The following is a 15,340-nucleotide window of genomic DNA, read 5'->3' on the forward strand; positions in this document are numbered from 1 at the left end:
TAAGACCCCTCCGAGCACCTTTCACCCTCCGTGAGTGGTATTGATTGAAGTAAAGTTTGGTGTGAATTTTCAGGCTTTTGTCTGTGTGACTGTGTAATACTGCCTCTTTTCTTCATTAGGTTCTTTCCTCAGCCCTCCAAAAGTTCATGTGTCTGCCAGATCAAAACTTGTAGCACCTTTTTTTAACAAGTAAGTGATCAGAAGGTCTTAGTCCTCAAGTTCTGTCACGGTGGAAGAGCCTGGTGCCTGGGGACAGTAGTTTGGGATGGTTCAGAGTTGTTTTAGTAGAATATCTCTCCCCTCTATTAACTCAGATTTTTTTTTTTCCTTAATAGAAAATGACTTGGGAAACAGTTCATTAAATATGTTGGCTAAAAAAAGAAAACATAGCTAAAGATAATGCATCTCTTCTGAGAGTGATTTTGCCATTTAAATTATTTATGAGGAGCAGGCGCTTAGCCCAGATTTTGAGATGCCAGGTGCCCTGAAGGTGTGTCAGGCTTCAGCTCGAAGCTGCAGCTCCCAATTTCAGCTTTGTGCCAGTGCAGACGCTGGTAGGCGACAGTGATGGCTCGAGGAATTGTGTTTACCACTCCCACGGGATGTGTTCCTGCTGTGGCCCCCAGCCAGCCCAAGGCTGGCCCTGCAAGGCTTTGGGGAGTTTTCAGATGTAAATTCCAAGCACTGCAACTCCTACAAAGTGTTTCCTTTGTCTTGCTGTCTCTTCTAGCCCTGGAGTGAATGACTGCATGAGTGAGCTCTAAAGGAGACATGCGTGTATACCGGTTTTACATGAGAGATTATGATTTCTGCCTGCATTATTACCCATATGATACTGTTTCTGAAAAGATGTTATACAAATGGTTTTTCAGATGACCTCTGTTTGCTTATCATTCATTAGTTGCATTGATCCAAGGAAGTAACATATTGCTCCTGTGTCTTCATTGTTTTAAGATGTCAGTGTGATTTAGAGAGAAATATAATTAAGAGAATTTTTTAAGGAGTCTCAAGGTTGTTATTTCAAGGCTTGTTAGGCAAAGTGAGAACTGGCTAGGACTCAAAGCAGCACTTACATGGGGATGTTGGTATGGCAGTCAGCAGTTTAACTCACTGTGCTACAACATTTGGCCTCTCAGAGTGTCTTTTAATACATGTACAATGTGGTGTGCATTGGAAATTAAGTTGAATTATTCTGTATGCAAGATTTGTTATATTAACCACGAATTCTTAGTTCTTAACTCTTGCTTTGAGGGCAGTAATTATCTTTGTAATTTTTTTTTTTAATCTTTGTAAATTCTTTAGAAAGGGTACTTTTGCTATAGACCATGGAATCAGTAACCATGGTAACAGTAGATATGGTTCAATTCATTACTGTTATTTACATTTCTATGTACCTGATACTAAATTTATTGTTCCAGAGGGTTTTCCAAATGAGAGGTATTACTTATTTGTAAATATCTAAAACCGCAATCCTGCTTCTCAAGGTTAAGTCCTTATAAGATGAGGCCATTAGATATGAACTGGATTAGAGGCTTCATCCATGTGTGAACAATATTTCAAGCAATCAAATTAAACAGCTTAGCCACAGGACGAGCTTTGTGATGCACAGGGTAAGGCAGCGCACTGCCTTGCTGGCATCCCGTATGAGTACTGACTTGAGTCCTGCTTGCCCCATATCTGATCCAACTCCTACTGACGTGCCTCGGAAGGCAACATAAGATAGTCCAAACACTTGGGCCCTTGCCAACCCACATGTGAGACTCCAGGCCACTGTGGCCATTTAGGAACTGAACCAACAGATGGGGTCTCTCTCTCTCTCTCTGTTACTTTGCCTTTGAAATAAAATTAAACTTTAAAACTTTGCTTAGCTGCTAAGGCATTCTCCATTCCAGATCAAGCTAACAACACCTACTGCAGTGCCGGGGCTTTGGTCAGTGGGAGCCTAAAACCGAGAACCCGTCATAGATCTCTGTGAGCCCCCCTCACTGCCTGCCAGGGTCTGCACTCAGACCCCGACACTCCAGTGTGCACCTGGGCGTCTCAGCCACTGGGCCAGACAGCCGCTTTGCCCTCTCACCCGTTTGGAGAGTAGAACAGCAGTTGCTTCTATTGGCATCATTTTGTTCATTGACACTGACCTTGGTCTTCTTTGTGGGTACAATTTGTGACATTAAATGCAAGGTTATAAAAAAAAGTTGCCTGAAGCTCATGATTTTAGAAAGAAATGTAAATTTTTATTTATTTATTTATTATTTAAAAATGTATTTATTATTGGAAAGTCAGATATACAGAGAGGAGGAGAGAAAGAAAGATCTTCCATCAACTGATTCACTCCCCAAGTAGCCACAATGGTTGGAGCTGAGCCAAACCAAAGCCAGGAGCCAGGAGCTTTGTCTGGGTCTCCCACACAGGTGCAGGGTCCCAAGGCTTCAAATACTTCATGCAGGCGCCACAGGCTAAGACAAGACTCCAGCATGAGTCCTCTGTGTTTATATCACACCACCAAGACAAGCCACTTGTCTGTGAGGTGGAGGTGTCCACCCTATGGGGCAGTCCCGTGCGAAGGCGCCCAGTGTGGGGTGTAGAACGTGGCCGGTGTGTAGAGCGCAGTTGTTACTGTTGCTTACACCACAGTGAACTTCAAGAAAATGAGTCTGTTGTTTTCTGGTGTTTGGATCCAGTGGTACAAAGGCAGAGTGCGTGGCACGTGCTTAGCTGATTGCCTGTGGGTGGCAGTCTTTGTTGGCAGGAGCCAAGAGGCATGAGAATATGGTGCCAGTAAAATCTTTTTTATGCAGTGGTAGCTTAGTTAATCTTCCAAGAAAACATTTCATGATTGCCCTTGTATTGTAATTTAAGAGGTCATGCTGCAAAGTGGGGTTGTGAAAGATAAGCAAATATTTGCCCTGTAGGTTAGTTGCACTCGTGCAGTGGTGCCACCTGCTGCTGGGCACACTGTGTAAGGCATGAGGCAGAAGAGAGATGCAGGCAGGCTCCTCCTCTGCCTGTGCCACTCTCATCCGTTTCCCCAGAAGCCCCTGGTGATGCCAGGACCGTGGGAGAGAGGAGGGGGCCCGATGAACAGCAGCTGTGGCTTAGGAGCCTTCCTCTCCCAAGAACTTGGTAGTAATTCTCCTTTCTTTGTTCTGGAGTGGTGCTTGGATAAAGGAGTAACACACGGCTTTTAACATATGATGAGTGTCCTGTGCTCTCTAGCTTCTGTCAGACGTGAGTCTCGAACCTGGACGATGTTGAGGATGACTCCATTCATTGAGTAGGCACGCACTGTAGTCCTATTGTGAAGATATTCTCTCACATAAAGAGCAGGGGAAATAAGCCTTTTAATAGAAAAGGAGTCATATTCTCACTCTGGCGGGTCATGCCACTCTTAGAGTGGGATGCCCTGGAGGAGCAATGCCAGCACTGTCAGCTTGAACAGTCTCCCGGGTCCCAGAAGGCGGGAAGCCAGGGCTTCCCTAGCCCGCACAAAAGGCAGTTTATTCTCACATACCTAGACCAAAAACCCTTATTTTGTTTGCGTATCAAGTTCTTTTCATTTGAGGTTCCCTACATTGACAGATGTAAAAAGAGTCTCCAAGAATTGGTTTGGTTACGCTGGTTCCCGTACAGGTAAGGTGAGGCCAGGTTAAGTTGTACTCAAGCCTTTAGTCTGGTTTTTGAAGCCTACTAGCGTCTGTTTCTTCAGAGAGTGCTTACCTCAAGGTGATTCCTGCCTTATCTAATTTCTAACTTGTGATCTTCCTGCTCCCCCCTCCTTCTTTTTGTGAGGGAGACAGGTTTCACCTGCTGGTTCACATCCCAGATGCCGACAATGGCCGGGGCTGGGTTTGAGCCAGCCAGAGCTGATGCCAAGACCTTGGAACTCAATCCAGGTCTCTCATGGGTAGCAGAGACCCAGTCAGCTGAGCCGTCGCTCCTGCTCTCTGGGATCTGCCTTAGCAGGGAGCTGAAATCCAGAGAACTGAGGATTGAACCCGGCACTGATATGGGAAGCCGGTCACTTAACTCCTAGGCTTAGCATTTATTCTTAACTTGAGATATTAATTCTCATAAGAGTAGCAGACCACTTCTATGGCCTCATCAAAAAACCTAGATACCATAGGAGGTATTGGATACAGAGAAAGTAACCATCTGCTGGAGTACTCCTCAGATGCCTGCAAGAGCCAGGCAGTCAGTCTGGGTCTCCCGTGTGGGTGTCAGGGACCCAACTGCCTGGGCCATCAGTGCCGCCTCCTAGGTACACACGAGCAGGAAGCTGGGATCCAGAAGGGACCCAGACCTGGACGTTCCATTAGGAATGTGGCTGTCTCAGGCAGAGTCTTAACCAGCATACCAAAGGCCTACCCATCTCTGGTTACTTTAAACTGCATATCCCTCTGGCTTAATAAATTGTTTACTATGATAATAAAAACTTTGTTGAGGTAAAATTCAGTCCTTCAGCTGCAGAGTGTGTATTTAAACAGCTTTCTGACTCTTTAGGACTGGATAAGCATCGTGTGGCCTCTGTAACCCATTACCCTAGGCTTGGTGGCTTACAGCAGTGGAGGCCAGAGTTCCAAGTGAAATTAGCAGCAGGGTCAGACTGCCTCAGAGGCTCTGCTGGAAAATCTGGGCCTTTTTCTGCCTTCTGGGTGCAGATAGAAGCTGGGGCTCCTTGGCATTGCTTGACTTGGGGCTGCATCATTCCAGTCTCTGCCTCTGTCTTAGGACACTTTGATAGCATTAAGGATCCCGTGTGCATAACCCGTGGGGATCTTCTCATCTCAGTTGTTACTGACACCGAGGAAGTCTTTTTCCACTAGGGCGACAGCCACAGGCTGTAGGGAGCAGAACATGGACAGGTGTTCTGGAGGTCAGCACTCGGCCCCCTGTAAGTGTGGGGGTGTTAGTCAAGTTGGCATTCTCAGATATCCCTAGCCTGACATGGGACTGACCAGGAGCAAGTGGACAGTAATTATTTCCAAGGCTAGTTAGTGTGTAATTCATATGGTTCAAGAGTTACCAGTGGCTGCTGAGAAATGTGGACTATCTACCAAATAGTTGATCCTTTTCGACAGAGCATGTCACTTACGCTGTGCTTTTTTAAAAAAAGATTTATTTATTTGTTTATTTAAAAAGCAGAGTGACAGGAGGAGATGGACAGAAAGGCAGAGTTACTGAAAGAGACAGGGCCAGAGCAAGATCTTTCCGCCTGTTTCACTTCCCAGTGACCACAATGGCTGAAGCCAGGACCCTGGGACTCTCCATCTCGGTCTCCCAGGATCTCAGCAAGTAGGACGGTCCCAGGGACTTGGATTATCTTCGGCTTTCCCAGGCACATCTTCAGGGAGCTGAATCAGAAGTGGAAGGGTGTTGCAGGCTGTCGCTTAACGCACTGCCACAATACTAGCCTGCTGTGTGTTTGTAAGACATACTGTTGCTGTCTTTGAAGGATTTCTCTTTCACTCAGAGTTTGGAATGAACAGTGGTTCTGAAAGGTGTTGTCTTGGATGTCGGGTTACACCCAAGGGGGCCTAGTTTCTTCTGCCATTTTCCAGTCTGTTGTTTTACAGACCTTGTCGATGATGATTTTGTATGATGCTCAGTTGAACATTTTTATTGGATATAATTAGACATGGCTCATTTGATGGGGATTGTTCTCAATGAGCAGCTGGCTTGCTTGCTTTTTTTAAGGTTTGTGTCTGTTTAAGAAATGGTAGGAGTTGGCTTGAGGACAAATGTCAGGTAGTGCTCCATTTGTCAAACCAGCAAGCAGCAGGATTTAAAATTGTGTATTCCACCCCACACCCCACCCCCCGTCGAGGTGAGTGAAATTAAAGTAACGGATGCCCCAGTAAGTCCCTTCCAGCCGGTTGTTCCTGTCCTTTTCCACAGGCGTTTCAGAGAGCAACATGAATGAGCTGGTATTGTGAGTGATATATGTTTGCTTTCTACCCTGAGTGAGAAAATTCGTTTCAGAAAGGAAATAAAAACGTGTGATGATGAGCTGGTGCGTGCAGGACCCAAGGAGTGCTTCTTAACCTTCGCTGCTGCTCCAAGACCATTGGCAGTAGCGAGAACTGGGAGCCAGCATAGATTTCAGTCTCCCATTGCAAGACTTGGGGTGGACTGCAAATTTCTTCATTGCTTAGAATACGTTGAGATTAGATTTTACTCAACATTTCTGTGTCCTAGTCTTCTGTGGTATGTGAATTTTCTCTTTCCATTTTTGCTTGACAATCTTCAGATAAACTAGTACAGTTTTGATAGAAGTAGGAAGTATATGAACAAATGCAAATTTGTACTCAAAGTGAAATGTTGAATTTTTTTTAAGTTTATTTTTTATTTGAAAGAGCATAGGAGAGAAAAAGAGAGAGAAATAACAACCCACTGTCATACTCCCCAAATGTTCACAACAGCTATGACTCAGCCAGGCCGAAGCCAGGAGTCAGGAACTCCATCTGAGTCTCCCCATGGTTGTTGGGAACCCCATTATTGAAGCGGTATTTAGTGCCTCCCAGGATGCACTCTAGCAGGAAACCAGATGAGAAGTAGAGAGGACATGGACTCTATCAGGTGTCCCAAGGGGCAGCTAACCTAGTGTGCCACACATCAGCCTAGAAATGCTTCTTTTAGGAGGAAGACAGTGGAGAATTTGGAGGCCTGAGACTTTTTCTTTTTGCTCGGAAGAAACACCTAGTGTACAAAAGTACTGTTTTTAATTGAGACCTGTTAGCACATGGAGTCAAGAAGATCATTTGAGCATGAGTTTACAGGGACAGATCCGACCTTCCATAAGGTTAACACCTATTTACGTGAGCAGCCCTGAGATCTAGCTCCGCTCTGAGCTGAGCTGATTTACTAACTGCTTTTCCTGCTGTAGCCTGGCCTAGGGGGTTGACACAGCTGGGAGTCCCAGTGCCCAAAGAACAGCCCAGTTTGCACTGCAAACACGCCACGGTTGTCCCTTTGAACTATGATCCTGTGGCTCGCTTCATTGTTTGTTGTGTCCATTGCCTTGAAAATCTGCTGGGCCATAGTTCTTCCTCACACAGCAACCTTATTCCTCATGTCTGGGCTGCGTATCATCGCAGGGAGTTATCATTTAATCAGTCCTTAGAGCGTTAAAGAAAAAAAAAAAAACACTTTCAGGAATTTCACTATTATCACGAGCTCCTATACATGGGAGGTTTCGGCTTATTCCTAAACCCTTCTGTTAGGATTCTAGAACTGAACATGATTTCATATGGATGCTTTGGAAGCATCCAGATGGGAGAGCTTATTTGTAGTGGGCCACTGGCAGGACTTTCAGGTTTCAATGTTGTCTTCTGCCCCACAGGCAAGGCAAGCCCTCAACTTGGAAAGTCCTGTTTCCTTGTTCCTTGTGCAACAGGACACCTCCTTCTTTTTTAAAAAATTATTATTATTTTTTTTAATTTTTAGTGCAGAGTCAGATATACAAAGAGGAGGAGAGACAGAGGAAGACCTTCCGTCCTCTGATTCACTCCCCAAGTGGCCACAATGGCCGGAGCTGAGCCAATCCAAAGCCAGGAGCTGGGAGCTTTCTCCAAGTCTCTCATGTAGGTGCAGGGTCCCAAGGCTTTGGGTTGTCCTCGACTGCTTTCCCAGGCCACAAGCAGGGAGCTGGATGGGAAGCAGGGCTGCCAGGACATGAACCATTGCCATATGGGATCCCAGTGTATACAAGGCAAGGACTTTAGCCACTAGACTACCATGCCCGGTCCAGGACCCCACTTTTTGCCTGTGCTCCAGACATCAGAAGATTGAACGGAGCTGCATGAACAATGACAAGTGTTGCTGTTTCAAAAGCTTTATTTATTTGTACTTGCAAGGCAGATTTATAGAAAGAGAAGAGACATAGTGCTCTTCTGTCCATTGATTCACTCCCCAAGTGGCCACACGACCAGACCTGGGCTGGTCTAGAAGCTGACCTGAGCCCGGAAGCTGGAGCTTCATGTGGGTCTCAGATGTGGGCAGGGGCCTAAAACCTTTAGTCATCCTTCACTGCTTTCCCAGGCAAATGAGCAGGGAACTGGAACAGAAGTTTAGCAGCTGGGATTTGAGTCAGTGCCCCTGTGAGATGCTGGCATCACAGTGAGAGGCTTAACTTACTACACTACAGCACCTACCCCCAGTTGTTATTATTTTAATCGAAACTTTGTACTGGATAAAAAAAAAATACAACAAGAATTCTTCTTATAATTCTTCAGTTAAAAAAAAAGGTCATTGTTTTAGTGTATTTTCCCTATTCATTTGCTTCCCATTTGTATTTCATTCACTAATTTAGATCGGCAAGGCTTATCTACTGATTGATGGAATGCTTATAAGAACATGCAGTAAGGAATTTTCCAGAATCTTCAAGAGAATGGTCAGCACCACATGCCTGGCCTCTGCTGGTCTGTTGGGTGGCTCCACCATGGTTTCTGCCCAGCCTTCCCTGGGTAGCTGAGCTGGGGTCGGAGTGCAGTGGCTGTGCAACACGGTTTGTCCAGCCTGGACAGACTGTCCAAGTGACCATGGTGCACCTCTCTGAGCCACTGTATTGCACCAACATCAGTTACAGTACAGCCGAGCATGCTGCTACAAGAGAGAAATGGAACATTGAGTCAACTCTGTGATCTCATGTGAAGATTTGATAGTGCCAAATGTTAGTACACGGAAGAAAATCTTTTCCTTTTCCAGAGGTTGAGCCTCCATGAGGAAGCTTGCTGAGTTACCTGGCAGTCCTCCCGACGTGTGGTTCCAGGTGTTTTGTCTGCCCTTTGGTTTTCCAAGTAGATCTGCATGGATTGGGTTCACACTGGCATTGTTTTTGCAATCCTTTCTGTATTGCGGGACAATTAGGGCATGGTTCAGATAAACCGTAGTCCAAGGCAAGGTACTGTGTCATCTGAGAATTAACCCCTGACCTGCCTGCACTTCTCCGAGCAGTCTTGTATGTTTTGTGGTCAGTACACTCTCTCACCGAAGCTCTTTGGCAAGGCTGGAGAATGTCAACAGGTTCGAAGTGTCTGGCACTTTGTGTTGTGCGTGTTAACCTCCCTCAGGTGCTGGGCAGTCTGGTGCTGCATGAGTGGCCAGTGCACAGAAGAGACAAGCTTGACTTTGCTGATGAGTAGCCAAGAAAGTATTTTGAGAAATCCGGGTTTTTTTGGTTGGTTAGTTGGCTTATGTTTTTTCTTTTTTGCTACTTAAAAATGGGAACAGAAGCTGTCAGCAGTAAATCCAAATGTTCTTTTAGTGAAGCTAGTTGCTTGCCACATTTTGACCCTTGACTTCAGAGAGTGGTAGAAGCCTTCTGTTAGTGCTTCTTGGATTTTGAGGTAGTCCTGTGTGTTTGTTATAATATTTTTTTCTAAGATTATTAAAACAGATCATTAAGAATAATAATACCTCTTTAAGAAGTCATTATTATCATCTGACTTTTTATTATAATCACAGGTCTCTGCTCTGCATCTTTTATGGTGACTGACAACACCACATGGAAGCTGTCTGTCTACCTGGGAGCCCCGGGGAGTCTCAGTCCTAAGGGACTGACTTGCTAGGTCTGGGTTAGGACCTGTCTCGTGTGTTTCTCTTAAGTTCCCGGGTGTGGCTGTTGGGAGCCCGGTTTTGTAGCAGGCCCCCGAGTCGGTGCTCCTGCTCTGCTTTCCACTGGCGTTGAAGCTCCTCACTGACTGAAGAGCCTTCTGAGACAGCGTCCTATGCAGGTGCCGTGGCTTGGGTCTGAAGGCTGGCTTTCTGGGAGTGCCCTGCAGCCTGTGGCTAGCAGAGATGCAGGGGCTCCTTGCAGATAAAGGCAGTGTTGTAGCCCTTGCCATAGCGTGTAACCTGTTCCTGTGCCTTGCCAAGGAGCTGAGCTGAAGTTAGCTAGTTGGAGTGTGCTGAGAAAGAGACAGACTGTCTGCTGTGTTTTACCCTTAAATCTCTCCTGACCTGTTTGAAAGCCAGGAGAAGCAGCACTGCCATTAGTTTACTCTTAGAATGTTTAAAAAAAAAAAAAAAGACAACCATCAGAGTTCGGGAAAAACTGATTTTTTGACATGTAATGTGAACTTTTTCACATCAATGTGAACTTGAGTTACTGGGATAAATTGTAAAGTTGGCCAGTGGATCAAATGGGGTTTTTGTCTTAGTTGTTGATTGAGTTAGTGTCAACCCTTTAAAGAACAGAAAGGTTTTTTAAAGGAAGGAATGAAGCAAGGCTCCTGCCCATAGATTTGAGTACTTTTATCATTGTACAACCATCCCAAATACTTGCTAAGATAGAAATACCACTTTGTGCAAGTGTTGGTCCAAGTGTCCTTTTGATATCTGCAGATGAAAGGCCTTCTGGGAGAGCTTGTTCCTCAGTGCAGTTCACAGCGAAAGAACACGCTTTCATGGAGCTCTTGGCATTTTTTGCTTGTCTAGTGCTTTTCCTGCCTGAGTTAAGATGAAAACTGTCAGCTTAGATGATCCGGGTATAAAGAGCCTTATCAGATCGTCCCGGGGAGCCAGTGTAGGTACTTTGACAGCCAGCGTGGAGGAAGGGGACATGCGTAGCAACAACATTTTAATTTCACTTCAGAAGGGCAGCAAGGACTCACAAAGGGCGGCAGTGGCTCACAAAGAAGCGGGCAGCCACTGGGCAAGTTTACTTTGGTTCTGTTGGCAGACTCCTGGCTTTGGTTTTAGAGCTGGCTTCACAATGGCGTGGCTGTTCGCAGAGTTGGTCGTCATGTGCTTCCGGGGCTGGGGAGACTCAGTTCTCTCCAAGCCTAGACACAAAGGTTGGAGGCATAGGGAAAGACAGATTATTACTGATTAATTGGACTAGAGTTTCTATTTCAAGTTTTAAGAGTGCAAACAAGATAGTATAGGATTAACTGAATTTTTTAGATACCTTTTGATTCAGCTGATAATGGATTTTTACTTATTTAATCAAAGATAGTATTAAAATTCAGATTAAATATTAGAAAACAGCTATCCTGTATATTGCTTCATAGAGATAGATTTCAAACAAATTTTTCAAAAATATTTGTTTGGGGGCCTAGCATGATAACCTAGTAGCTAAATCCTCTCCTTGCATGCATCAAGATCCCATGTTCTAATCCCGTTGGCCCCGCTTCCCATCCAACTCCCTGTTTTTGGTCTGGGAAAGCAGTCGAGGATGGCCCAAAGTCTTGGGACCCTGCACCTGTGTGAGAAACCCGGAAAAAGCTCTTGGCTCCTGGTTTCTGGTTCCTGACTTCGGATTGACTCAGCTCTGGCTGGTGCGGCCACTTGGGGAGTGAACCACTGGGTGGAGGATATTTCTCTCTTTTCTTCTCTCTGTAAATCTATCTGTCTTTCCAATAAAAAATAAATAAATAGTTTTTTAAAGAAATGTTTCCTTGGAGAAACTATCTACCTTTTTTCATCCATTTGTATTTATGGAACAATAGAATTTTGAATTCATTCTTGAGAGGTGCTGTGGCTTAAGAAGTGAAACAGAATTTTTAAAAGAAATGAAGTAGTTGCAGATTTGCATTTGTGGCTTTACAGTCTGTCCCTCCCCCACACAGCCAGGTGAGACTGTGCACACGATACGCTAAATTAATTCAAATGGAACTTTCAGTTGACTTTTTCTTTTTTTCTTTTAAAGAAGTATTACTTTTTATTGCGAAGTCAGATATACAGAGAGGAGGAGAGACAGAGAGGAAGATCTTCCATCCGATGATTCACTTCCCAAGTGACTGCAACGGCCAGTGCTGCGCCGATCTGAAGCCAGGAGCCAGGAACCTCCTCCAGGTTTCCCACACTGGTGCAGGGTCCCAAGGCTTTGGGCTGTCCTCCACTGCTTTCCCAAGCCACAAGCAGGGAGCTGGATGGGAAGTGAAGCTGCCGGGATTAGAACCGGTGCCCATATGGGATCCTGATGCATTCAAGGTGAGGATTTTAGCTGCTAGGCCATCACGCCGGGCCCTCACTCTGATTTTAGTGTGTGTCTTAACTCTCTATAATGATGTGGGCTTTTGAGACCGTCCCTTATTTCAGACTATACAGTTCACCCCACTTGATTAGCATCGATCCAGTTTCTTTGAGTTACATCAAAAACAACAATTAAAAAACCCTAAGCGTTCATTCTCAGCTCATCAGCACCCATCATTAAGGTTCCCTTTATAGTTTGTAGGAACACTTATTTGTGAGTTAGCAAGTTGGTTTTTTTCTGTTTCCTTGGACTACCCAATAAGGCAACAGGATTTTCCTTCAACTCTGATTACTAATTTCAGCTATGTAGGTGATGTTTAATAAGCAACTAAGAGCCAGGAATAGCTGTGGATTTAGTGAATATTCCAGGTTTTTTTTTTTTCCTGTTTGTAATAAATATTTCCTATTTGAAATAAACATCACAAAAGTGAATTTTAAGTGTTTTGTAAGTTATTTTAGAGGTGGGAGTTTGGTGCCATGGTTAACAAACCAATTAAGATGTCTAAATAGCGTACAGAGAGACAGATCTTCCATCCACTGTTTCACTCCCCATGTGACCAAAATGGAACTGGGACAAGACCAATCAGGACCCAGGAACTTCTTCCAGATCTTCCACATAGGCTCAAGGGGTCAAGTCAGACCATCCTCTACTGCTTTCCCAGACATGTTAGCAGGAATCCTGGATCAGAAGTGGAACAGCTGAGACTTGAACCAGCACTGGTGTTGGCTGCCAGTGCTGCGGGTGGCAGCTTGACCCACTTACACAGCAGTGCCATCGCTTTGCAGCTGATGATTGTTCAGGGAATTGAGCCTCTGGCCCTTTGTGGGAGACGCGGATGGAACGCCACAGTCTTGGCATAGACCTGTCCCATCCCTGGCTGTTGGCAGGTACTTGGGGCGTCAGCCAATGGATGGCTTACTTTCTGTCCGTATGTTTTTCAAATAAAATGAAAATAATTAAAATGGTTTTTAGAGTATTGCAATCAAGGAACTTTTATCAGAAGTTTTAATAGAAGTCTGTATCACTTTTTTTTTTAATTAATCCATGCATGACCCGCTTTTCTCTTGTTTCATAGGTTATTTCTTATGAGAGTCATGGATATCCCCTATCTAAACTTAGAAGGACCAGACTGTAAGTAAATTTGTGCTTTTCTCATTGCGTGTACACATTTAAATCTGTGGTCTGGAAGGGATTACAGGACACGTATAAATGGAAAAGTAGCTTCTTTTCACTTTAAGATGGGCAGTGACTTTGTGCTTGATGTAAATACTGTCCTTAAGTTAATGGGACCCTTGGGCCTTCATTAGTCATATTGTACGTTTTCTGATTTAGGCACTAATTGAAGTTTATTTACAACGAATTTATCATTTCCTATAAATACTTACAATTGATTTTAATATTGTTTAGTGTGTTTGAATTTCTATTTTCCAGTTAGCTAAGTATATATTTAAACTTAGTGGACTGTTTTTCTTTCCTTGGTGAAAATTCTTGAAAGGCCACCTTTTTTAGGACAGGATAGCTTCTTTTTTCATTCTTCCATTACACTGTTCTCTTTCTAGCCTTGTCTTGCTTGTCATTAAACCTGTGCAGGTGGAAATGGGTGAGTTTTGTTTGATGATAATAATGGTTGATTGATAGTTTGAGGACACAGTGCACCTCGTGTGAAACTTTGGCGTTAGCCTTTCTTGCAGCAGCCCTGTAAGCTAAGTAGAGTGGCTGGAGTGGTGGCTGCCTCATTCAGAGTTGAATGCCTAAGTGGTAGACCTTGGATTAAAACACATGATGGTGACTCAGGCTGCCGGCCTTGGCTCTTATGGCCTGTTTAATGTCGTGCGTTATTTTTGTTTTAAAAAATATGTATAGGCAGCTAGATAAAAAAAAAAATTAGGTTAGGTGGTTGGCATAGCCACAGCCTGGATCACTTGCAGCCCAAATTGGGCCTGCGCTTCCAGGTTATTGCTGACGCTCCTGGGAGGCAGTGCTGTCCCACACATTGGGCTTCCTTCTGCCCACGGAGGAAGTGCCTTTGAAGTTCCTGGTTACTGGCTTCAGTCTGTTAACAGGTATTTGGGGAGTGAACCAACAGATGGAAGATCTCTCTCCATTTCTTTACCTCTTTCTTTCTGTCACTCTGCATTTCAAATAAACAAACGTTCCTAAAAAGAGAAAGAAAGCAAGATGTTTAGTAAAGCTTCCTGAACAGAAGCAGCTTTTTCTTCTCCTTGATAACAGTTTGTACTGGAACTTTCTGAGAGGTGAAGATGCTTAGGTTCAGCTTGCTGTGGGTTCCAGACACTTCCGAAGGCCTGTGACGAGGTTGCCATGGCAGAGTCCTAACAGTCTTAAACATGCTTTGAGGAGTTGTTTGGTCTTTGTGAGGCACTTCGAATATTTGCCCCAGGCTAGCTTGGGTTCAGTATTGCAAAATAATGGCTGACTTGCCTGAATGATCACTTTTCAAAGATTAGCCTTTCATCAAAAACGTGTCTTGCAGTGCAGCCTAAACGGGATCATGTTCTCCACGTGACATTCCCCAAAGAGTGGAAGACGAGCGACCTTTACCAGCTCTTCAGTGCCTTTGGTAAGTCAGTCACAAGTGCACACGTGCTTCTGCCCTTCTTTCCGTGTAAGTGGCCAAAAGATAATAGCTTCAGCTTGAACACAAAAGTGTTAATAAGCAGGGCTTTAATTTCCCTTGTGAAATTGTTGGCAGAGTATATTGCTGTTTTTGTGCTACTATGATCTGAGGAACTTTGAATAGCACTTCACCGTGTGCAGCGGAGTGCTGCTAATCCATGGAACGCAAGACAGCATTTATATGACAGTCCTTACCACTGAGCGGGAACATTTGCCTAGGTGGAGAATAATTCATTTTAAAGGTAAAGTTCAGAGAGACTGTTCAACCTAGAGCCCACCATGTCTGCTTCAGATTTAATTAAAGCAGTAAACACAGATGTTGGAGTAGCCCAAGACACATGACACACACAAGGTAGGGCAGTTCTTCGCTTTCTTATCGGGCCCCAAGGCGAGGTGAGCCGTCCCTGGTCGGGTTGGTAGCGGTGGTCCTGACGGTAAGCCTGCCCAGGGGGGTCTTCATTTGAACAAATGAACTGTTCAAGCTGGAAATTCCTGGATGAAGTGAAGGCAGCACAAGTTAGTGGTCTAGTAGTAAGGATGTTTAGTAAACGTGTGTATGTGTCCACCAGGGACTCTCTGTAATCATCTAGAAAACATTTGAAGGGTTGTGTAAAAGGTTATGAAATTTCATTTTTAACATTTGGAGTGAAAAGAAGCTGCGGAGCAGAAATGCCAGCCGCTGGGCGGCACCACATGCCTGTCACTGGGGGTTCCTTCCTCTGCCTTTCG

At 44.6% G+C, this 15,340-nt stretch overlaps 1 protein-coding gene across 3 annotated transcripts in view; it reads left to right on the forward strand.

Annotated features, from left to right (window-relative positions):
• PARN (poly(A)-specific ribonuclease) overlaps nucleotides 1-15,340 on the forward strand; it is a 109,705-nt gene that overhangs the window by 25,443 nt on the left and 68,922 nt on the right. For all 3 annotated transcript variants that reach the window (XM_040973300.1, XM_040973299.1, XM_040973301.1), the window contains 3 exons: nucleotides 120-189; nucleotides 13,050-13,105; nucleotides 14,469-14,555. In XM_040973300.1, coding sequence (XP_040829234.1) covers nucleotides 120-189; nucleotides 13,050-13,105; nucleotides 14,469-14,555 — 213 coding nt within the window. The remainder of the gene's footprint in view (nucleotides 1-119; nucleotides 190-13,049; nucleotides 13,106-14,468; nucleotides 14,556-15,340) is intronic.

This window comes from Ochotona curzoniae, unplaced genomic scaffold, assembly GCF_017591425.1.
Source record: "Ochotona curzoniae isolate NIBS_2020 unplaced genomic scaffold, NIBS_Ocur_1.0 contig_2321, whole genome shotgun sequence".
Taxonomy (NCBI): domain Eukaryota; kingdom Metazoa; phylum Chordata; class Mammalia; order Lagomorpha; family Ochotonidae; genus Ochotona; species Ochotona curzoniae.